This window comes from Caretta caretta, chromosome 11 (genome assembly GCF_965140235.1).
Source record: "Caretta caretta isolate rCarCar2 chromosome 11, rCarCar1.hap1, whole genome shotgun sequence".
Lineage (NCBI taxonomy): Eukaryota > Metazoa > Chordata > Testudines > Cheloniidae > Caretta > Caretta caretta.
In genome coordinates, this window is record NC_134216.1 from 18,104,738 (window position 1) to 18,129,871 (window position 25,134).

Consider the following 25,134-nt stretch of genomic DNA (forward strand, 5'->3'; position numbering starts at 1 on the left):
TTTATTTTTTTCTGAATATTATGTGTGACTCTGTTTCCCTGTTCAATTTTGTATTTCTGCCTGCCTGAATACGTGGAGTTAAATCAAATGAGGCTGTAAACAGGTTATCAAAAACCAAGCAGGAAAGCTAAAACAACGACACAGATAACATAGCATCAGGTACACAAATTGCAAAGGAATGAAGATGATGACTGGACCACCAATTGGGGGTTGGTCCAAGCGAAGATATTTTACCTTTTCCCAGGACAATGGTTATATGTGAGGGTTGTAAAATGAGTTCGATAGTCCAGTTTCCAGAGGATACATATCTGCATGGCAATAATATCGTTGATATTGTAATAAGCACTAATTGGTAACCTTGCTAGGAGTCTGAGAATAGAAGATCCGAATCAAATGTGCACAGTAATCATCGCAAATTTCTCACGTTCGTGTGAGAGAAAAAGGGAGAAGAGACGGTTTGGATTGAAAGGTATTGACATTTCATCTTGAAGGGATGGAAAGATTTTCAAGAGATGCCTGAGATGGGGAGAGATGCAGGAATGGATAGAGGATGGAAGGCTCTGGATAGAAAAGGAGACTTGGGAGTAGTTCGTCTGGATGTGTTAGCTGATTTCAAAGAAGTAGATGGAATCACCCAGAGTATAGAGAGAAAATGGGAGAGGTTGGTACATAAAGCAAGACGGAAGCTTCCACTGCTGTTACCTGTTGTGTGGATAAATTAGAGGTCATTGGTCCCCATACTTATCAATCCAGTGCATTTCATATATGCACCAAGTTCACCCACAAGATTTAATGGGGAAAATATAGAGCACCTAAAACAGAGGTAAAAGAGAAATTAAGTTGTTTTTATATTCCAGCTCTGTTATTGCATTATCTATGTGTATTATATCCTGAGACCCAAACCAAGTGAAGGGGGCCAGGAAAGATATTTTGACCCTTGATTTTTACCAGTATATTGATTTTCTCTTTCAGTTGACGTCTCAGCATCCCTATGCTGAGGTTTACATTGGGAAGCCTCATGTCTGGACTGTGAACATCAATGATCCTTCTGAGGTCGAGAAAGCAGTGAAAGCAATTTTGAATCAAAAGGTTAATATTTATTCTGTTCGTAATCAGTACTTGTTGTCTGAGCTACTGCTGTGCAGAGTGCCTCAAAATCTTAATTTCATTAAGAGAATTGAGTGCCACAGACTGGAAGGTTCTGTCCTTTTGGGGTCTTATGCCACACCCATCACTAGGTGATGTATATGTGGTATCTGAGCATCAGAGTTTAGTACCAGATCCTGCAAATGCTTACACACGTGCTTAACTTTACTCACATGAATAAAACTAAGCATGTGTGTAAGCATAAAGGAGTGTAGCTTTAGCATGTGAGTCACAGAGTCCAAGTTACTAGATTTGTTATTGAGTCTTTGTAAGTTTTCTGTGCATTTAGTAAATCAGTTGCCCTATTCTTAGTTCAGTTGAACCCATTATTTAGCTATGACAGGAAAGCTGTGAAGATATTTCTGCATTTACATTATGAGCTTTTAATGTAAGGATTTAAAAAATCAAAAGGCAGTCTGAAAACATTTTCAAAGAGCATCTAATTATAGAATCATATTTTCCTTTGGACTATTTGAATTTGGAAATTAAACAGAATTACAAACAGGCAGCTATGAGACAGTAGAGTCTTGTGCTACATTTATTTCTGCCACTGCTCAGTAAACTCTTAATTTCCCTCATTTAACATCTCCTCAAAGACAATCACTGATTAATTTCAGAATTGCCTTTGAGGGAGCAAAAATCAGTTTAATCTGGGGGCTGCATAAAACAGTGATTTGTTAATGATTACGTTTACTACAAAAGCACACCACAGGGACGCTTGCAGTAAAATGATTCCGTAAAAATTCTAATCTAAACACACTGTACTGTTTCAACAGATTGAACCTTATTTGCCCTATGAATTTACATGTGAGGGGATGCTACAAAGGATGAATGCATTCATTGAAAAGCAGGTATGACCTTTCAGTGTTGATGAAATAAACCTATTTTAAAGAATGCCTTGGTATTAAAACTGTTTGTTTTTGGAATTACTTTTTTTTTAAAGTTTGGGTGCAAAGGTCCAACTCTGCAAATCAGGTCTCAGGACTTGTGGCTTAGCTCATAGGTCTTTGGCAGCCATTCTACTGTTATGATGGTTTGGTGTATGACAAAAAGAAACCACATCAGTGTGGCTAGTAGTTAGCAAAGGGTGCTGGGTGTCAGTACTGGGTGTCAGGCAACATTTTTTGGACAAATAGTTTATTCAGCAAAAAACACAGTTTCAGTCAAACCAGAACTATTTGAGACTTTGCCACAAATATTTTCAGTCATTCGTAAAACAGCCAGAGGAGGAAAGAGACGGAGGAAGTGCAGCTGATGCTCCCCCTTATAAACTTTAGTCCAGTGGTTAGTCAAAGCTCAGTTACCACAATACAGAAAGGTAAGAGTTAAATACTTTACCACTTCATGGACTGCTCCAGAAATACAACTGAATGCTGAGGAGTATATATATGTATTTCAGGCTGTTACTATGAGCGCAAACTGCCCAAAATCAGCTTGTGTCATTTTTACGCTAATATTTCCACTCCCATGCAATCTGCATCACTATCCGAGATCACTGGACATTTGTACTGAGTTTTTAGGAACAATTACATCAGTTTCTTATTATTTTCACAAACCTCAGCAAAATATTACTTTATCTCTGTGCACCAGTAACAAAAGCTTACACACCGTTTTTAATTTATTGTAGTTTAGAGATTTCTGGGAAAAGTGGTTCACTTTAGCATAAGTATGGATTCTCTTAATATACATAATATTGGCTAAATAATTTTGGTAGCTGCTGATGTTGGTTAGTATTCATGGGCCTTGCAGAAGAAGAGGGATTTATGGGGAATTTAAATGAAGGTGGATGCCACACTGTGGCACAGCAAGGGTGTTCCAGCCATATGATATGTTAAGGAAGAAAGCATGAAGACAAGAGTGGAAGATGGAAACAGAGAAGCTTTAAGGCTCAAAGGGTGTGTCTACACAGCAAAGAAAAACCCTCATCAGGCCCGTGCCAGCCGAGCTGGTCTCGAGCTCTGGGGCAGTTTCATTGCTGCATAGATTTCTGGGCTTGGAGTGGAGCCCACACTCTAGGAGCCTGCGGGGTGGGAGGGCCCCAAAGCACAGGCTGCGGTCCAAGCCTGGAAGCCTACACAGCAATGAAACAGCCCCACTGCCCGAGCCATCTGGCACAGGCCGGCCACAGGTTTTTCTTTGCTGTGTAGACATACCAAAAAAGAGCAAGGTGGGAAACCGTAAGGAACAAGAACAGGGAGGGATTGGGATGGTAGGCAGGGCCGTGTGGAGTCTCATTGGGTGAGGTTATGGGTTTTAAAATATTGATTTGGTGGGTGAGAAATTGGAGGGATCCAAAGAGGGAAAGTGATGAGATCCAAGTGGCAGATAACTTGTTAAATGTAAACAGGGGGAAGTGGCATGACCTACAGGGAAGATCTTCCTGTAGCTAGAAAGCTCTTTTCTTTGCTTTAATTTGTTTTTGGTGTGGATATTCGAAAGTGTTAGGTCTAGTTCTATAAATCTTCCTCTTTGGTTGATTCAATGTGTATCTATAACTATAATTTCTTATACCACTCTTGATCTTTATTTTCTGACCTGGATTTCCCCTTCCCCTCCCTCTCCCCCTTCCCACCCCCCCAATTATTGTTTAATTGTATATTTGTAAAATGAAGTGAGTAAGATGGGACCCAAGGACAAATGGTAGAGCAAAGTCTTTCTAAAAGCATGGTGACTGCATTAAAAAAAAAATTAATGTTAACCAGTCATAATTTAAAATTAAATTATGGGATACCAAAATGAGCTTGTAAATTACTCAAAAACCTTTTTTTAAAATGTAAAATTGCTCGCTCTCATGGTTACAAAATGAACTAAACCACTGAATGAGAGAGTCAATGGCAGCCATTAATAATAACTTATTAATTTTAATACTAAATGAGTAGCTATTGTTGCAGAGAAATAATTACTGTATATTGGGGCTTTGCATATAAGAAGTCACCATAGTAATCTCAGCTAATAGGATCCATTATACCTGTGAAGCTTTCTTTTCAATTTGTGTCAAAATCATTTTTGCTCATGGTGACAGTCACATTTTATGTATAAACCATTTAGACTAACGACTTGTGTATACCATGTTGCTTTAGTTAATGGGAAAAAAGTTATGAAATCCCCAAAGCAACTATATGAAGTACCATGTTTATATGAAATCTTGGTTATCTCAATGATTCTCATATCAATAAAACGTTTTAGATTATCAGGGTTGAACTGTATGCTACATTCTGTTGATAAAGTGCATTAAAACATTTAGGATATTAAGCATGTTTCAAAGACCGGTCTCTCTGTTTTGAGATGCTGGGGTTAGAATGAGAAAAGCTAAGCAGTAACAGGTTAGGAATGCTTTATATAGACCAATATAACTACACTCCTTTTCATTACAACTGTTCATCCAGGACCTGATCCTAAGAAGCACTAGTAGCTTCTGCTCTCTTTGACTTCAATGGGAGTATCCAGGTACTCATTCACTTTCAAGATTAAGCTCCCAGTTCCAATAGTACCTGTCTAATGAGATGTCTTATCTTTCATAGTTATAACATTCAAAGAGGTATTGTTGCCCCTTTATCAGAAAATAACACAATGCTAATGTATTGTTGTATTTACAGAACAATAGAACATATCCTTTAAGATTCCACACTAATAGACCGAAGTTCCTATGGGTATCAAAGTTAACAATGAAAAGGGGGGAATCAGAAAACACAATACAGAGTAAACGAATCATGGAAGATATTAAAAGCAGACTGTTTCCCGTTTAAGAAGAACTGGAGCAGAATGAATGGGGCAATTCTATGCCTTATGGCAATAGTTCATCATTTTAAAACCTTATGGAGTTTTGATGTTTTCCCCATAGACAAGGGAATTGGTTTGGTTCCTGGGATTGGCAACAAGATACAGAGCCTTTCATCACCAATTTTCTGTTGAGGATCAGGCTTATGGTGACTGAATGCTGTTACTGATACTTTTTGTGGAACTAAATGATACCTTGACTGGCTGTTTCAGCAACGTGGTGAAGGATCAGATGAATGGGTCTTCAGTTACCCAGGGTTTTCACGTGGCATAAGCATTGAAAGTAAATTTAAAAAAATCATTTAAAGACATAGTTTAAATTTTTGTTTTTAAAAAGTTATTTTAAACTAATACTTCACTGGTGTGTGATGTTGAATGTGTCTGCTTCAGATTTTTATTTTCATGTATTGGTCCAGGTATTTCATTTACCCCTCTTTGTCCTGAGCATGTTCTCAGGTATCTCACCTTTCAAAGGCAGATCTTGCTACTCTCAAACATGCTTTTGCTACTTCAACACCAAGACTATTGCAGTGTGCTCTATATAAGGCTACATATTAAATCAGTTCAGAACTTCTGCAGAAGGTAGCTGCCCAGTTATAAACTGATGAATCCTATATGAAACCTGTGGCACCCGTGCTCTGGGATCTGCCCTACTTACCTGTGGCCTTCCCAGATAAATTTAAAGTTATTAGTTTTTACCTAAGTTCTAAATGGACTGGTACCAGTCCACCGGAGAGAGCATCTCTCTCCCTCCATGAGGTGCTGATGTTGGATCCCACCTCAAGATAATAGAAAAGGGGGCTGACCCTATTGGGTTCTGTGGAGATTAGCAGGCGCAAGCCTGCCGACAGCTAAAGGACCCTCCCCCAGCCTATGGGGAGGATCCACTGAGCCCGGGAAGTCAAATAATTACGGGGGACAACAGAAAATATAACCGGGATAGGTGTGAAGGTCAAAGGGTCAAAAAAAAGGGAACCTGAAGGGGACACCGAGCAGAGAATCCCAGACAACGCCCACTGCTCCTCGAAGATGTCAAGGGAGCCAGTGGACGCCGCCCAGAGGAACTCTGCCCGGGTGCATGAACAGAGGGAGGATCAGAAATAGGACCCACAGTCACAGAGAACCCCCTCTCCCTGGTGTTGTAGAGGGCCATTTTGGCCATTGCTAGCAGGAGGTTGACGAGGGGGTCCCATGACCTTGTGAGGCCATGAATAGGGTGTGCATATATGGGAAGGTAAACGTGCGCCAGGGTCTCTGGCTGGGGGCTGATGGTGGGCATTCATTATATTCACGTTCAATAATATTAAAGGAACTGGCACATGAAATTGCAAGCCCAATAGCAAGGATTTTTAATGCATCTGTAAACTCAGGGGTCATACCCTATGACTGGAGAATTGCTAATATAGCTCCTATTTTTAAGAAAGGAAAAAAATTGTAAGCAAGGTCTTGGAACAAAATGTTAAAGAGAAAGTAATTGTTAAGGACATAGGGTGAATGGTAACTGGGACAAAATACAACATGGTTTTACAAAAGGTAGGTCATGCCAGACCAACCAGATCTCCTTATTTGAGAAGATAGCTATTTTTTTAGACAAAGCAAATGCAGTACATCTAATCTACCTGGATTTCAGTAAGGTACTTGATACAGTTCCACTTAGGCAATTATTAATTACATTGGAGAAGAGGGGGATTAATATGAAAATTGAAAGGTGGATAAGGAACTGGTTAAAGGGGAAACTACAATGGGTCATATTGAAAGGTGAACTGTCAGGCTGGAGGGAAGTTAATAGCGGAGTTCCTCAGGGATCGGTCCTGGGACCAATCTTATTTAACCTTTTTTATTACCGACCTTGGCACACACACAAAAAAATGGGTGTGCGATAATAAAATTTGCGAATGACACAAAGTTGAGAGGTATTGCCAATATGGAGGAGAACTGGAATATCATACAAGATTATCTGGACAACTTTGTAAACCGGAGTAATAAAAATGGGATGAAATTTAATAGCGCAAAATGCAAGTCGTACATTTAGGGACTAACAACAAAAATGTCTGCTACAAAATGAAGTCTCATGAGATGGAAGTGACAGAGCAGGATAGAGATCCGGGTTTCTGGGTCGATCACAGAATTTCCCCTGGGTCAGATTGGCAGAGACCTTGGAGGGGTTTCACCTTCCTCTGCTGCATGGGGCATGGTTCACTTGCAGGTTTCAATTTGTGTAAATGGTGGGAGACTCTAACTTGAAGTCTTTTAAATCATTATTTGAGGACTTCAGTAACTCAGCCAGAAGTTAGGGGTCTATTACAGGAGTGGGTGTGTGGCCTGCAGTGTGCAGGAGGTCAGACTAGATGATCATGATGGTCCCTTCTGGCTTTGAAGTCTGTGAGTCTATAAGGGTCCCAGGAGATCAAATGCCTCCCGACTTGGAGGACTTATTTGTTTGACCCAGACTTTAAAGGGAGTTAGTGGGAAGATTGAAGAACTAGCCAATAACAGGGGGCGGTGTTTGTATTTAGAGCTGCGGTTTCTCTGAAGACGTGAGCTGACTAAAATTTACATTTGACTCCTGTCATTTTAAATAAGCTTTCCGTACTTTGCCAATTGTGTGTGAGCACTCTTTATTGTAAATGGAAATAAAATAAATAGCCAAAAGGTGCACTTAGAACAAAATCTCGATGTTCCTTTCTCTGCAGTAACCACATAGGAGAGTTCACGTTGTTCATAGTCAGTACTAGTCTGGGTGGTCATGTCACCAGTAGCTCCATTGGGAGATAGAAACAAACTCTATGAATGCTTGTTCTCGGGTCTAGAGAGAAAGCACATAACATATCAAACTCAGTCTTTTATATAAGTGTCACTGACTCTATGGCTAAGCATTTGGAAAGGAGCAAGCTGGGGCAGACATATGCACTTGGGAACTTTTTTCCATAAGGGATACATAATCAGCTTTTGGAATCATTCTCTACCAGGACTTTCTGGTGGTATCTGTGTCATTCTAACAGTAATACTTGTTTAGCACTAAATTGTTGCCACAAGATATCACTGAAGCAAAGAGGGAATCAATAATGGATTAGATATGTATAGATAAAGAGTAAATAGATTCTATGATCATATTAAATCTCATGTTTACAAATGAGACACATAAGCCATCCTGCTTCATAAGGCAACCACTAACTTAGAGATAGGAAGAAATTTCTCCTTGGAGGAAGAACAGCACTTTTTGCACTTTCTTCTGAAGCTTCTGGTACTGGCTAGTGTCAAATTTTTGTTAGGAGATCCATTGTGATAATTCTCCTTATTAAAACTCTCAATCTGTCAGCCGAATACAGGTAAGATGGTCTTGCTGCCAAAAAAAGTTTTCTAGGCTTTTAATTACCACTGCTATTTTCTTAACCATAGAAAAGTTTTTTCAAAGACTGTGTAATACTGTACACTTTGTCACTGCAGGATTTCTGTCATGGGCAAGTGATGTGGCCACCATTAAGTGCACTGCAGGTAAAAATTACTGAACCTGGAAAATCATGTAAACAAGTTTGTCAGGAAAACCAGCTCATCTGTGAGCCATCCTTCTTCCAACACCTTAACAAAGACAAGGATCTACTGAAGTAAGTATTGAGGAGTATGGAAATATAGTTGGGTACCTTATCTAAAGGCGGAGGAGGAAATAGTGCTAATGCAGCTGTAATGTTGAGTGGTCAAGTTCTCAACTCCAGAAAAGCAGAGTTAAAATTGAAAAGATAAATCTTAAATTTGTGACTTTGCATATGTTGCCTTAAAATAGTCTCTTATAATATAAATGTTAATTAACAGCCATATAAATTCTAATTTAAATACAGTATGTTAAAATGAAAAGTTTAAGCCTTAAAACTGTTCTAACCATTTGAAGAAATCTTAGTATTTCTTCTTTGAGTGCTGGTCCCTGTTTGAATTCCACTCTGGGTACACAAGCGCTCCATGTGCCTGGAGCCAGAGTATTCTCACAAGCAGATTCCGTTGGTCCACACACCTGTCCCTGCTCTCCTCGTGCTCTGTACTGAGGATAAAAGGAGCAGGGTGAATCGACAGCCTCTTACCGCTGTGTGGCCTGCATCAGAACTTTCAGTGTCTGGAGCTTCTTCTCTACTCACTTGATCTTCAATCTGTAAATATTTGAAAGCTTTTTCTTAGTAAATAATTTTATTGTAAATAATTTTAAAGAGGTTTTTTGATAACTTTTAGTCCCTGTAGGGTAGTTAGCTAGATTACCCCAGATCGTAGGACAGCTGTGCCCCCTTAATTCTCCAGTCTGGTGTGCACTATGCCCATTTTGCTGTGTGAGCTGCCACTCTGCACACTCAACCCAGCCTCTAGCATGCAAATCACCCACATATATAAGAGTGCTATGTCCAGCCACTCTTGAATTATATATGGGGCAACACCCACATATACCTAATCCCAGTCTTGCACCCCAGAAATGTACTGTCTTGTACCGCTCAGTTACTTACTGAGCAATACAAGCTCATAAAATCCATCATTTTAACAAAGAAAATGATCCAATAAACAATAATAACTGACTCATTTGTTAATGACTTTTTGCTGGGGTCTGCCTGCCTGCCTCCCTCCCTCCAATTGTTTCCACATTTTCACCTACAAATGTTTGTCTTTCTGCCTCCTTCTCCTATGCCATAGATCAGGGTGGCTCTTTTACTGTTAAAGTGTGACTCCTTACCCCCATTCTCCACCTACCAGACTGGGGCGGGGAGATCTCGGGGCTTCTGCCTTGTGGCAGGGTGGTGCTCCTGACTCTCGAACTTCTGAAGATTATTGTATGCGGCTCAGAGGGTCAGTAAGTTTGGCCACCTCTGCCATAGAGTTTCTACCCAGCTGAATCCTTCTCTCTCTATTCCTCCCCTTTCCCTTCCCTGGCTCCCCTTTCATCCCCAATTTTTTGGTGACTGCTCCCCCAGATGGTGGAAGATGGGGTGAGAAATATGTCGGCGCTCCTTCAGTGATTCACTGGTCCGTGCCGCTTACAGTAGAGGAGGCAGCAAAGAGGCAGCTGCAGTGCTCAGCTCTGCCCCCACACTCCGCAGTATACTCACAACAGGAAGCTCAGCATTTAGGAGGGAGAGCAGCAGTCTCTGTCCTGCCTGCCTGCTTTGCAGAGTGCCCTTAAATGTGAGGATGTTTGCACTACAGCAGGGATCGGCAACCTTTGGCCCGTGGCCTGCCAGGGTAAGCCCCCCAGCGGGCCGGGCCGGTTTGTTTACCTGCCGTGTCCACAGGTTCGGCTGATCGCAGCTCCCACTGGCCACCGTTCGCCGCTCCAGGTCAATGGGGGCTGCGGGAAGCAGCGGCCAACATATCCCTCGGCCCGCGCCGCTTCCCGCAGCCCCCATTGGCCTGGAGCGGCAAACCGCGACCTGTGGGAGCTGCGATCGGCCAAACCTGCGGACTCTGCAGGTAAACAAACCGGCCCGGCCCACCAGGGGCTTACCCTGGCGGGCCGCATGCCAAAGGTTGCCAATCCATGCACTACAGTTAAGCCCCTGGGCTGAAGTTGCCACAGTTGCCAGATTGTAGCCATCCAGGATAGGTTTGCCACACCTCGGACACTTAGTAGGTATAGTTGAGGAGGAGTACTTTGTACCCTTCAACATTGAATTTCCTGTTTTTAGTGAGTTTATGTGCAAGACACTAAATGTTAATCCTAATTTTATCTGGGGGAGAGTGAAACGTGGAATGATGAAATTAACACTTCTGCAATATAAAACAAATTAAAATTCCACAATACAAGAGCTGATTTGAGGCAATTGTTCATGCAATTTTAAATAAAAATGTTTATAAAGCTGTATTTATCTTCATATTTTTTCATACTGCTCTTTCTAACTCTGGTTAATCCTGAAACATCCATATTCATTGGCAGTTAACAATTAGCCTTTCTGCAAACTCTTTCTCAGTAGTATCCTAAATATGTAGGCTCCAAAACCCTTTCGCATTAGGTAAGTTAGGGTCAATTAAGAATGCTTATCACTTATGCATTAGGGAAATCAGCATTACTTTCAGGTGTCTGTATGTATGTGTGTAAAATGATCACTTTACAATGTCAATCAAATGTAGTCAGAAATTGAAGTGCAACAGATGACTAATGGGAAGTCTGCTGTCTAGGTTAGCTATTTCCTGCTGATTTTACCACAGACATGCCTTTTATGTATTCAAGAAATGTTGAAGCTATACAATTTCTGTTGGAAATTGCAAAGAGCCACACAGATGTAAAACTTTTTTTTATCCTGTTGACAGGCTGTCTTGCTTCCATCTTTATGGTTGCTTAAAATATGGAAGTGCCTAGACCAAACAGTGAAGAGAATCATTTTTTGTTGAATTCTGAAAATTAGCTGTCTTTCCTGAATGACTAAAAATAAACACTTAATGTGCTCATTGTTTAAATACTTAACATTTATTCACAGTGGTATCTAACCTATCTCAGTTATTTCTTGGCCTCAGCGTAGGAAAATACCAACCGTTACTACACAGTGGTATTTGAGTGATCAACTGACTTTTCAGTGGTAACCACCCTACTTCAGCTTTGCAGACAGAAAATAGGTAGACTTGTCCTTTTTCTGTATTTTATGCACACACACCTGAATGCTGCTAAATGAATCTGATCCAAGCCTTTTCCTGTTTCATACATTAGGTACCAATCAGTATGACATGACGTAAGACAGTTCAAACTCACCCCCTCCCCATTACACATGATAAAATATAATGGGAAAAGCCCTCTGTAGAGAATGTGACCCTGTACTAGGAACTTTTGGTCACATTGATTGGAAAAAGGCCAACATCTGAATTATGTATTGCCAAAAACCAAATGAAAAAAACACTTATGTTAATGCTTCTGATACTTTTATAGACTAAGTAAGATGACAGTGGTTGGCTCAGGATATTGGTAATGAGACACAAAGGTTTTTATTTCTCGATCACTGGTCTGACTGAGACTTTATGGAGAGAATCTTAATTGCAGTTCTTCTATACAATTAATTCTGCAGAATGTCCCTGTTACTGTATTTATCCAGCTGAAATTGGTCTATACTGTGCTTAAATGAGGGGAAAATTGCTCCCTTACAGATCTTTGTCTGCATGGAAGATGCAATATAAAGCTAATACATCTTTAATGTAAGCAAAATGTGTCCTCAATGGAGAAGTCAAATGATGAATTAGAAGAATAGCTTTTTACAGTTCTGGATTAAACCAGAATCAGAGCGCAGAGGATTATGTTACAGGAAATAACTGTGCATGCTGACTAGCATTTGATGTCTGCAATTGCTCGTTCAGAATAATTGTCCACTGCAAATATTGCACCTTTTTGGTCCAATCTTCATTAAGAATTGAGATACTCGGCAGACAAAATTTTCCCATCTTGGGTTATAGTATTTTATCTGACAAATAGCAAAGATTTGAGAGCATTTCGTAGGTAATATAGTCTGAGTAGAAGGAGGTACAGTAATGATGTACCGTGTCCAAAGAAGGCTGCAGCAAATGAGACAGATGGATTCCATACTGAGAATAAGATGGAGAATGAGAAATGGAGAACTAGAGTGGCAGCCAAAGTCAAAGAAACTCTCTAGGAAGAATGTTAGACTGAATGTCTTCCAATTCATGCCACAAGATCAAAAATGTTGTTTGATTCTCTGTTGCATTGTCATTTCCCCTCATTCTTGACTGTTTCCCAATTTAACACTCATACATTCTGCTACATGTACTGTTTACAAAAAGTTCTAGAGACTTCATGAAACAAACCAATCTCCGCTTCTCCTATCCCTGCACAATTCAGTGCAATACAAAGGTAGGGAGGCACATCACAAAACCAGTCCCATTTCTACAGGACTCTGAGGCTTGTCAGTTTAACATAGTCTGAAAGTTCTTTATTGTTTTTTAATACTTAACATTTCCAGCTTAACTTTCTGTAGGAACAGAGCCAGACTCCTAATGGGATGAAAGTATTTTATGTTGCTACTTAGCATCATAAATATTGATCAATTTCCAGTGCCAATAGGCAGAATAAGGGTTGCTATTATTGGAAACTTGGAAAGTAAAATGACTAATATTCTGTTTATGCCCGTTGGCTGTTTCTATAACCCAGCAGTTACTATGTGATCTATATTAGCCTATTTCTGTTTGGCTGAGTGTTTACTTGAAAACTGTGTGATGTAATATCATGGTATGATTTAATTACTGCTCTAGTTCAGGTTTTTTTGAGCTTTTTATAGTAAGGCTATCGTCTTAGGAGTGAAAATTATTTACCTGAATTGCTATAAATGAATGATGGGAATGTGACTTAGACAAGTGTGTCTTGCTTTATAGGTATAACGTGGAATGCCAAACTGTTGAATCTGCAAATGATATCGTGGTCCCATCTTTTGATGAAAGCAAGAAACACTGCATTTTTCAAGGCGATCTTTTGCTGTTCAGCTGTGCGGGATCCCATCCAAACCACAAACGAATCTGCCCCTGCAGGGACTATAATAAGGGACAGGTTGCACTTTGCAAAGATTGTCTATAGCAGCAGCACCTTGCTTTAGTTTTGGGATGAACAAAGTGGTTTTGAGAGAACTACTTATACTTCCTGCACTTTTGTCCAATTGTCTGCTGCAGGCCGAGCAAATGCTGCCAAGCGGAATTCTCTGAGAAGAGGGATTCATAACGAACATCTAAATGATTTTTATTTTTTTCTAAGTGAACACTTGCAGTGGAGCTCTTTGAAATCTTCCACCTACTCAAGGAAAAGAGAAATAAAGTTCCATGCTTTGTAACAATTTGGAGATCATTGCCAAGAACAGTTTGTAGAAAATTCCCAGACCCATCAAACTTTTTTTTGTTGTTTTTTGGATGAAACAAGTGTTTTTCTATTTTTTTAACAAGTTAAAACATCCCGTCATCGTCAGCTAAGAATCTGAACGTCATTCCAGTAAAAAAATGGGGGGAAAATGCACGTGGTGGGTGGGGGAGAGGACTACACTTATTATTGGGGCACTGTTTTGGGTGCTGCTGCAGCTTGAATGGCTATAAAATGGTGCATTTCACAAGAACTTGGAACCACAAGGTAACACAAATAACAATATATAGCTGCTTGCTCCCAGTCCTTTTTTAAATCCTCACGTACTACAAGGTATCGATGGCATCACAACTACTGTACCTGGAGCACTCTAAACAGGCAGCTCTGGGAATGTGAGGATCAGTGGCTGCCAGTGTGTGACAAATTCTGTTGTTGCTTGAGAACTGATTATGATTGTGACCTACTCTGGTGTGGAACCGCCGTGGAAAAACACGGCCATTTTAAAATGGACTTGTCATCATCAGTTTACTGGGTCTGTTTCGAGAGTGATCCTTGGAATTTGCCCATGCTTCTGTTGTAGTCTGCCTATTCAAAGTACTGTGTGAAGCAAAAAGTATTCTGCATCATTTGAGCAATATTGTTTGATCCTCAGTTTGCTATACCTTACAGTAGTTAAAACATTACTGCAAGACGGAGAAAGGATCAACTAACTATAATTTTCTGTATCATAGGAATGTGAACAGTCTTCATAACAAGCTCTGTTTTTAAAGAGGAAGATATTTTAAAGAGCAATTATGAGAGAAGGAAAACTTCTTAGGAAAAATATTGTTGATCGCTTTTCTGGATTCTTAGTCCTTTTTTTAAATAGGCGAGCCAGGGATATATTTTAAAACTACAGTTAATTACCAAGAGTTTGAATTGAAATTCAGACTTGTTTAGAACAGTGAACCTAAATCTTTTTAAATAGTAACATGTATCTCTTTTTTTTTTTTAAAGAGTAAATTTCTATTTTTTTGCAGCACAAGGTGACATGTTTGAAAGCACTGTTCGTGGCTGGGAAAAATTACGTTAAATTAGAGGGAAATGAATTGCTTAGTCTGCAGTAGGATTTGAAAAAGACCATAGCTTGCAGGTTTAAAACTTGGGTATTTCCCAGTCATAGTTGAAAAACCTCAATTTGATTTTTTTTCCCCCTTTGTGAAGATTTAACAAGCACTACCCAGTCTCTCCATTAATGAAAGTATAGGCACTTTAATATTTTTCTCTAGACTATATCAGGTTCACTTATTTTTTTATAACCATCATTCATTATCCGTGTGAGAGTATTGAAGTCTCTCATGACCTACCAAAGACCAAATAAGGGAAACACGACCGAAACAGTCAAATTATCAAGAGAAGTTAACAGAAACGTAGAAGTTCAGTTTCCAATTTGAGTGTAATTTCAAGTATGTTTCAATTCCCTAATTCAACACTCCCATTTCATTGTTAAACGATGTAACAAGTACTGCAGACTAGATAGAAATTGGTGTCTAAATGATTGAGTATCCAGAAAGCATATATGGCAGAAACCTGGGCAGCAGTGTTTATCAATAATAACTGGGATGTAATGATAGTAAAGCTTCTGTAATTGCAATAATTCTGCAAAAATAGAACATAACTGGTTACTTATGAGGCATAGTTTTGTATGAAAAGAAATTGAGCAGTTTTGGGGAGTGTCCCAGGCATTCCCTCAGTCAGAATGGATGCTGTTTGCATTGGCTTTTAATATCCAGGGAACTCTGATTCTTGGCTTTTTTTAGAATTGGAATCTGAGGTGCCTCAGCAGTTCATTTTAGGTGTTCTCCATATTCCTGTACATATGATACGAGTACAGCCAGAAGAATCCCAGGCTTTAAAGAAAATATGCGCACCAGTTTGGGCCTTATATCTGGCATTAACTTATTGGTGACAACAGAATCTGACTTTTTGTGATGCAACCTGAGTTTCTGTAATCAGAAGTGTAATAAGTTAGATGGAACATCACATCATACATTGGCAATAAAGACTTGTGCAAGCGTGCTTAAACAACCCAAAGCACCATGCCTACTGTAACATAACAATTAGAAACCATTTGCTGTTGTTTTTTTTTAAAAAGCACTAAGCTGTAAATATACACTTGCTTGTTTCTTACCATTGAATGGCTTAATACCATTTGTTTTGCCTCTAAAAACTGAGGATAGAGGATTTCTGCTAGTTTGTTGTTACTGCTATCTCTGATGCACTGTATTATTCAGTAATATAGTGCTGTCAGTGCAGTCTTTACCCCAGCAGGGGGAGTTATAATCTCTATAGTATTTGTGTTTATTTCTGAGCTACTGAATTTTTTTACTGTATATTGGAGGAAGGCCAGGGGGAGAGAGAAAACCATTAAGCTCCTTCCAGTAGCAGAAATCAATGAAAAAAAATTTTGGACCTGGGGCGGGGGCGGGAATAATCAGTAGGGCTACATCCTACTCCCACTGAAAATTTTGGGAATTTTGCTGTTCCCTTCAAAAGTCCTGCCCAATATGAGACATTTTCCAAGGACTTTGTTTTGTTATGTCCAAATCTTGAAGATGCTGAACTCTTTTCTCGAAAGGAAAAGTACTCTTATAATGTGCAGCTTCAGTTTTATTTTCTGAAAGAGAAAAGCATGTTAGATCATGGGAGATAACTTTCTGCATATGCATATTCTTTGTTTTCAAATTTCTGCTTTGCTTGCCTTGAAGACTTATTGGATAGAAAAAAACGGAAGTTGCTATCAACATTTAAATGGATAGTGATTCACTAAATCTGATACTTTGTTTTTTTTTCTGTGGTAATAGTCTTTAAATTTATAAGCAAGTGGGTTCTTGTAAAACAACTGAACACTCCATTCTGCAAGTAAGCACTCAGGCAGATGCATAGGGTATTATTTTAGAAATTATGAATCATTCACTAAAATTGTTGCCCATTTTTTCTAAAATGTGGACACACAGTCTTCTGTTAGACTCCATGATTAAGCTGAGTCTTTCCCCTCTTACTTAAATAATAAATGTATAGTCCACATACTGCACTTGAATGATGGCTTTGTGGAAGAATGATTGGTTATAAGATGGGATTTCATTAATGTAACTTTGTCACTGAAACTCGCACTTCCTTTTTCAGACTTCATTTTTTTGCAAGAATTAGTTTTGGATACCCTGACCAGTAATTGATGGAAATCAGGTGTGTCAAAACTGAAGTATAACAACCATATTATAAGCTCATAAACATATCTGTCATAAATCAAAACATTCTTTTGTTTTAAACTTTTGTATTTTTTGTGTGTGACCTGATTTTTGAAAAATCTTATTCCTATGAGATTAGAAAACTTGAGAAAAGAATTTACATAATTTATTACGGTTAACATAAAAGGCTTGCCTTTGAAAGGTAAAGTTGGTAAATATACACTGTTTAAAAATGCCAATAAAAACCTCATTTATTTCATATATGCAAGTTGATTTGCACATGTATAATTAGATACGCTTTTGGCATATTTGGCTTAGTTTTCTTTATGGTTGTGTGTCTTTTTGTTTCTCTCTTTTTGTAATTTATTAGTTACAGTTGTGTGTGTTGCTTAATGTCAGATTTAAGTTACTTCTGCAAATATTTAATGTTTATGTGCCTTTTTATTTTTAGATGGATGTTTAGAATGTGGGCACTGTGTGAACAAGTATAATGGAACACGGATTTTAGGGTTAAAAAAAGGACTTGTTGCTATATAAATACTAAGTGTGACTTCTAAAATGTTTTTTAAATAGCAGTGGAAAGTTGTCTAGAAATATGAAGGAAAAGACATAAAAGAATCACCATTGTAAATGTAAAAGAACAGGAGTACTTGTGGCACCTTAGAAACTAACAAATTTATTAGAGCATAAGCTTTCATGAGCTATGCTCTAATAAATTTGTGAGTCTCTAAGGTGCCACAAGTACTCCTGTTCTTTTTGCGAATACAGACTAACACGGCTGCTACTCTGAAACCCATTGTAAATGTAATATCCTTTGTTAGAATCATAGAATATCAGGGTTGGAAGGGACCTCAGGAGGTCATCTAGTCCAACCCCCTGCTCAAAGCAGGACCAATCCCCAATTTTTGCCCTGATCCCCAAATGGCCCCCTCAAGGATTGAACTCACAACCCTGGGTTTAGCAGGCCAATGCTCAAACCACTGAGCTATCCCTTTGAATATGTGTGGTCTGATGGGAAGGTAGTGCATTGGGATTCAATATTTAAACATAGCTCTATTGTTTAATGACCTTGGAGCAAAATAGATCCACTATGCCCCACAAGAAGACAATGAAGAGCCAGAAATAGCTATTAAAATTGCCAAATGTGAGTTTGTCAAGGAAATGGGAGAGACACATTAAAGATTGTGAGGCAGTCAGATACTTCAGTAATGGGGATCTATAAGATAGACTTGAGTCCGGGTGCCTGAAAATATTTTGTTCATTTGCTGGAACTACTAGCCAGAATACAATCGTTTGCTTTTCATGGCTATCTGACTTTATGCAATTAGAGTCCATAATTGAGAGGGAGCTCAGGGTACTCAGCACCTGGCAGGCTCTTGGCAATTTAGAAATGTTTGTCTTTCCTGCAGGAAAAGGAGATTTTGAATAGCTTATGATCAAATTTCAGTGAGAAAGTAGCATGATCTAGTGGACTGACCTTGGAAACGGGGGGCTAGGAACTCCTAGGTTCCAGTTGCAGCTCCATCACTGACTTCTGCGTCATTCTGTAAGTCATTTATTGCCTGATTTTTTTTTTCCCAAAGGTTCTTAGTCCCCACAGCTTCCATTGACTTCAAATGGAAAGTCGGGTCATTAACCTGTTTCTTTTCCCTCTGTACAGTACAGTTTTAATACTTAGCGTGCTTGCGTACCTCAGCCTGGTGGTGTGAGGACTTTAGCTTGTACTCCACTTTGAAAATGCATAGTACAGTGCAACATAACAGCTAGTGTGCCCTACCCCTTTACATGGCTGACTTACCCAAGTGATATAGATGATTTGGAAGCTTAGAGTTGTGTTTTTAATATATACAAGCCCAAATTGCTTTCTCAAGTATGTCTGGCTCACAGTGTATTTAGGGCCAGATTCTGTTTCCATCAGTCAATGGTGAAAAGGACTTGAAAGGAGGCTGGATCAGATACTGGTAGCCTTTGCATCCACCCCATCCATTCTGTTTTCTTCAAATTAAGAAAGCAGCTGCTCCCTTTAATAAACAGGAGGCACAGTTTGATCAACAGGATTAACAGTTTGATTCTAATGGGATAAAGGTTGCACATTTTAAATTACTTTTATCAATGATAGGCTTCTTGTGCATCTATCAGTCATAAATGGTTCTGAATAGTTCACTGCTGCTATGATGCATCTTTCTGCCATGACACCTCATTTATTTAAAAATGTGCATATAATATTTTAAATAGGTTGAAGTTTTGTTTAAATATCCATTCACCAGGTCTGTGGGTGTGTTTCAGTTTCTCAGTAAAAACACAGGTGACAGACTCCTCCTATGACAATCTTTAAGTGGGAAGTGAGTGATGAGTTATTTTGCTGTAGCTCTGATTTTATTCAGACGTACTAGTTTTGTTGGCATGGCCCCTGCTCTCTGATATGTGGGCCACAGCCACTTCACTTTCAGCTCTTGATTAGCAGAGCTACATCCACTTCTAGTTCTCCTTTGTCCCACTGTCTTTGGGGTGGATCCAATCAATGAGATTTTCAATTGGCATCAGTCTGCTTAGAACAAGAACAGGGAAGGCTCAGGAAGCCTTTATATAAATGTATGGCTGTTACTGTAAATCCAATATTTAAATATATTGCTTTAAAATCTGTTGTTGAAACAAATCTTTTCCTTCATATGTTTAAACTTCTTTATAGAAAAATATTTTTTCAGTTTGTTTAAAACTTTTCAGTATAATGCTATCTAATAGAATAAGAATGTGTCAACAAGATCAGCAAACTGGCTCCTGAGCATGAGTGCAGACTGTAGGAAATGTATAGCAAATGCAAATGGCTGAAGCTTGGCTGTCTCCCATTGAGTTATCAGTCCTAGCCTTGCTCACAGAGATAAATGTCTTCACACAGGCCAGCCACCACAGACCTCTTATTTATACTTGTACATGGCTTAAGTTTAATTTAAGTCCTTTTATGTTAATACTGTTAAAAACCGCAATACTATTTTGAGTCAGCAGACCCACTCTAACCCTTCAAGAACTCAACATTAATTTAATTAATGTAACATTGTCAAATAGTTAAGACCCAGTATTTGCTCTGCTTTAAATTGGAATAAAATTGGAATAACCTCAACATGCCAAACACAAAACCTGCTTTAAAAATCCACTTACTATAAAATCTGTAATGGCTTTCTGTCTGCTGTCTGCAGGAGACATTAATACTAGGGGTGGTCTAGACTGACAGTGTGTGTCCAACAGCATTAAACTGGACTGCCCGTGTGAGTAAAGCTACTCATTTGCACAAGTTCTTTAGGATCATAAGGGTGCATGTTGCAGCATTGCAATATTATGGACCCCTTCCTGTTCCGACTGAAGTTAATGGCAATGTGTCCATTGACTGCTGTGACAGGAGATGTTTGCATCACACCGGAAGTACTAACTCTCTGGTGTCACTGTTAGAAAGCATAGGGCCAAATCCACTCCAACCCTCTGCTGGCTGTGTATCAAGGGTTCAGTCTTTCAAGGTGCTGGACACTGGCCCTGATCCAACAAAGCAATGGCTTAAGCAAGTGAATAGCCTCATTGAGTTGATTGGGCCTACCCATTTGCTAAACGTTAAATACTCTGCAAGATCAGGACAGTGTGTGCAGCACCTTGAGATCAAGCCTCATAAGAGCACAAAACACATGGGCCAAATTCATCCCTGCTGCCACTCCATTAGCTTCAGTAGGGTTATACCCGGAATGAATTTGCTGCATTCATTAACAAATTTTTTGCTGTAATTATTGATGCTGGAGACCATAAAAGAAAGTAACCACGTTGGTTTGTTCTCCCTAATAAATACAGGGAGGAACAAGGAAATGTAGTATTTGTCAAATGGAAAAGGAAATTACCAGGGTCAGAAATGTTACCTGGAAGATTCTAAAGCGATTCAAGAAAATTTAAAAACTATAATGAAGTATTTTGAAGGGCCTAATTCTGTTGTTTTTTCTCTCAGAAAATTTTGAAGTCAGTGGGAGATTTACATGTACACAAGAACTTCAGGGTCAGGCTCACATTATTTGTTTTTGTTTTTAACTATCTCTTGAAATTTAGTTATTTGCTTTTCTGAATGGTTGTGTTCCACTATATTAGGTTCAAGCGGTTTGATTCACATAGTACAAGTTGCAATGGCTGGTAACATATTGTCAAATTACTGAAATTCATTAGGATGGGATTCTTTAAAAATATGTAAATGTCTGAATGTGTATTTTAATGGCATAGAACTACACTTTGTTTTTGGTGTTGTAGAGAGAACTAGGGAGAACTTTATTTTTCAATAAACTTTTTCTTGTGTGATTTGGATTTGTGATTGTATATGTGCTTAAATGGAAATTCCACCACTGCAGTTTTGCAAGGATCACAGCAATGTGATTTGCATTGCAATAGTTAGTGAGCTGCCCATATTTCTGTCATGAAACCCTCTATTCAAAGGTGATTAAACAACAGTAAATAATTCTGTCTAAATGGATCCTGGCAGATAAGACAGCTAGGGAACCAGTTCTTTACATGAGATATTTGTTGGGGTGCAGGGGTATAAAATCTGGTATTTTTAATTTACCGAAATTTAGCAAAACAAGCTAAAAATACAAATTGAAAAGATGAGATTTCATCTGAGGAAAGCACATCAGTAGCTGAATGTCCTCAGATTCTTGAAGGATTTTTATTACACAAATGTGGCAGCGGAGCAATGTTCCCTCTAATTTTTGACAGGCCATGTGTGCAAAAAATTTCTTCTGTGCAAATTGTTGTGCTTCTGTGCAAATTTTTGTGCGTGCGGTGTTTCACTGTGTGCATGGGGTTTAGGATCTGTGTGCTCGCACACAGCTTAGAGGGAACAGTGCAGTGGAGTTGCTATGGCTTTAAGAGACTAATATGGCAGGTATTCACTGGCACAATAAACCAAGTAGCTCCAGAAGAAGAGCTATGATCTCTTGGGTCAAATGCCACCTTATTTTAAGGAGACTTTCTATGTATTTACATTTCAGACCTTAAAGAGCTTGTGAGCGTTCTACAAATTTTCTTTTGCAACTTTCTCACTCGTACCACTCCACGGAACAAGTGACCAAGCTTGAAACTTTAGGCGACAGGCTCAGCTGGTTTAAACTAGCGTATCTCCTTTTGACATCAATGGAGTTAAATCAGTTTACACCAGATGGGGATCTAGCCCCTTCTGTCTAATTTCCTGCATAATGTTATGTGACATCACTAGTAGGCTGCTTGTTGTATGTTTAAAGAGATTTGGAGTGTGAATTTACCACAGATGATAGGTGCCACATTGAGCACTCTGGAGACTGAAGTCCTCCATCCAGAAACTGGCACAACACCAAATCTCTACTGCACAAACTTCTTATGCTACCCTGTCAATGTACCTCAGCTGTTACCCTTCTGCTGAGAGGGTAGTTCACTCTCCATTCCCTTTCATTTCTTGATGTCCCTGCAGAAGTCAGCAACAAGTTTTCCAATTAGGGTCAATTTCCATGATGGCTTCTGGGGGGTGCAGATGTTTGTCTTTCGGGACTGGAATGAGACTGCCAACTCCATTTCTTCTTAGCTCTTGTTGCATGGTCAAGGCCCTGTGCAACTTAGTCTATCCCTTCTTCTCTGCTCTCTTTTCGCTAGCCCTATTTTGTTCTCCTCACTCTGCCTGCTGAAACTGCACACCTGACCTTATGCTTTGCTTCCCTCTTTCACTCTTGTTCCCAGGTCACTTTCCATGAGGCCACAAGTACCTTCAAATCTGATCTGCCAAGCCTCTGCCTTTAATCTATCAAGGAGTTTATAATTATAGGCAAAATCCAACAACATGCACTGAGGGAGACCAAGAATAACTTTAAGTAGGTTGTAGACATGGGTATGCAGGAAGGTATGTTATCTGAATGTGTAGGCCTCAGAGAAGAGGTAGGTTTTGAGGAGGGATTTAATGTACTTTGGGGAGGCTGCGGGAGGTGCTTTCTAGATCTCTCTGTTGCTGTTTGTCCCTGTACATCTGGTGGGGACAATAGAATTCTCTTTGGGAGTGCTAACCTTTTTGGCAGTGCTAAAATGTGAAAATAAAAGCTACTTAGAAATACAATTAAGACCAGCTCTTTTGTCAATATTATGTTTACTATTGTAAAACTGCCCACACATATGATCAGTACTAATAAATTATAAACAACTGTAATTTGCTTCTTTTCATGTAATATAAAAGAGAAATCTCTCATTTTATTACCATTAATTTTTTCTTTTGAACTTTGATTTTTGTGTGTGTATAAAAATTAACTGGAAATCAAAATATCATAGAATCATAGACTTTAAGGTCAGAAGGGACCATTATGATCATCTAGTCTGACCTCCTGCACAACGCAGGCCACGGAATCTCACCCATCCACTCCTGCAACAAACCTCTAAGCTATGTCTGAGCTATTGAAGTCCTCAAATCGTGGTTTAAAGACCTCGAGGTGCAGAGAATCCTCCAGCAAGTGACCCGTGCCCCACTCTGCAGAGGAAGGCAAAAAACCCCAAGGGCCTCTGCCAATCTGCCCTGGAGGAAAATTCTTTCCCAACCCCAAATATGGCGATCAGCTAAACTCTGAGCATGTGAGCAAGACTCACCAGCCAGACACCCAGGAAAGAGTTCTTTGTAGTAACTCAGATTCCACCCCATCTAACATCCTATCACAGGCCATTGGGCATATCTACCACTAATAGTTGAAGATCAATTAATTAATTGCCCAAATTAGGCTATCCCATCATATCATCCCTTCCATAAACTTATCAAGCTTAGTCTTAAAGCCAGATATGTCTTTTACCCCCACTGGTGGCGTTGGAAGGCTGTTCCAGAACTTCACTCCTCCGATGGTTAGAAACCTTCGTCTAATTTCAAGTCTAAACTTCCTGATGGCCAGTTTATATCCATTTGTTCTTGTGTCCACATTGGTACTGAGCTTAAATAATTCTTCTCCCTCCATGGTATTTATCCCTCTGATATATTTATAGAGAGCAATCATATCTCCTCTCACCCTTCTTTTGGTTAGGCTAAACAAGCCAAGCTCTTTGAGTCTCCTTTCATAAGACAGTTTTTCCATTCCTCGGATCATCCTAGTAGCCCTTCTCTGTACCTGTTCCAGTTTGAATTCATCTTTCTTAAACATGGGAGACCAGAACTGCACACAGTATTACAGATGAGGTCTCACAAGTGCCTTGTATAATGGTGCTAACACCTCCTTATCTCTACTGGAAATACTTCGCCTGATGCATCCCAAGACCGTATTAGCTTTTTTCACGGCCACATCACATTGGCGGCTCCTAGTCATCCTGTGATCAACCAATACTCCGAGGTCATTCTCCTCCTCTGTTACTTCCAAGTGATGCATCCCCAGCTTATAACAAAAATTCTTGTTATTAATCCCTAAATGCATGACCTGGCACTTTTCACTATTAAATTTCATCCTATTACTATTACTCCAGTTTACAAGGTCATCCAGATCTTCCTGTATGATATCCCGGTCCTCCTCTGTGTTGGCAATACCTCCCAGCTTTCTGTCATCCACAAACTTTATTAGCACATTCCCTCTTTTTGTGCCAAGGTCAGTAATAAAAAGATTAAATAAGATTGGTCCCAAAACTGATCCCTGGAACTCCACTAGTAACCTCCTTCCAGCCTGACAGTTCACCTTTCAGTAGGACCCATTGTAGTCTCCCCTTTAACCATTCCTTATCCACCTTTCAGTTTTCATATTGATCCCCATCTTTTCCAATTTAGCTAATCATTCCCCATGTGGAACCGTATCAAATGCCTTACTGAAATCAAAGTAAATGAGATCCACTGCGTTCCCTTTGTCAAAAAAATCTGTTACCTTCTCAAAGAAGGAGATGGGGTTGGTTTGACACAATCTTCCTTTTGTAAAAACCATCTTGTACTTTGCCCCAATAACCATTGACATCAACGTCTTTATCTACTTTCTCCTTCAAAATTTTTTCTAAGACCTTGCATACTACAGATGTCAAACTAACAGACCTGTAGTTACCCGGATCACTTTTTTTCCCTTTCTTAAAAATAGGAACTATGTTAGCAATTCTCCAGTCATACGGTACAACCCCTGAGTTTACAGATTCATTAAAAATTTTTGCTAATGGGCTTGCAATTTCATGTGCTAGTTCCTT

General features: G+C 39.3%; 1 protein-coding gene across 5 annotated transcripts in view; it reads left to right on the forward strand.

The window, feature by feature from the left end:
- Positions 1–21,291, forward strand: part of MGAT5 (alpha-1,6-mannosylglycoprotein 6-beta-N-acetylglucosaminyltransferase) — a 232,371-nt gene extending 211,080 nt beyond the window's left edge. For all 5 annotated transcript variants that reach the window (XM_075117780.1, XM_075117781.1, XM_048869222.2 and 2 more), the window contains 4 exons: positions 973–1,089; positions 1,923–1,997; positions 8,371–8,528; positions 13,264–21,291. In XM_075117780.1, the coding sequence (XP_074973881.1) occupies positions 973–1,089; positions 1,923–1,997; positions 8,371–8,528; positions 13,264–13,462 (549 nt within the window). In that variant the 3' untranslated portion in view covers positions 13,463–21,291. The remainder of the gene's footprint in view (positions 1–972; positions 1,090–1,922; positions 1,998–8,370; positions 8,529–13,263) is intronic.
- The last annotated feature ends 3,843 nt before the right edge of the window (positions 21,292–25,134 follow it).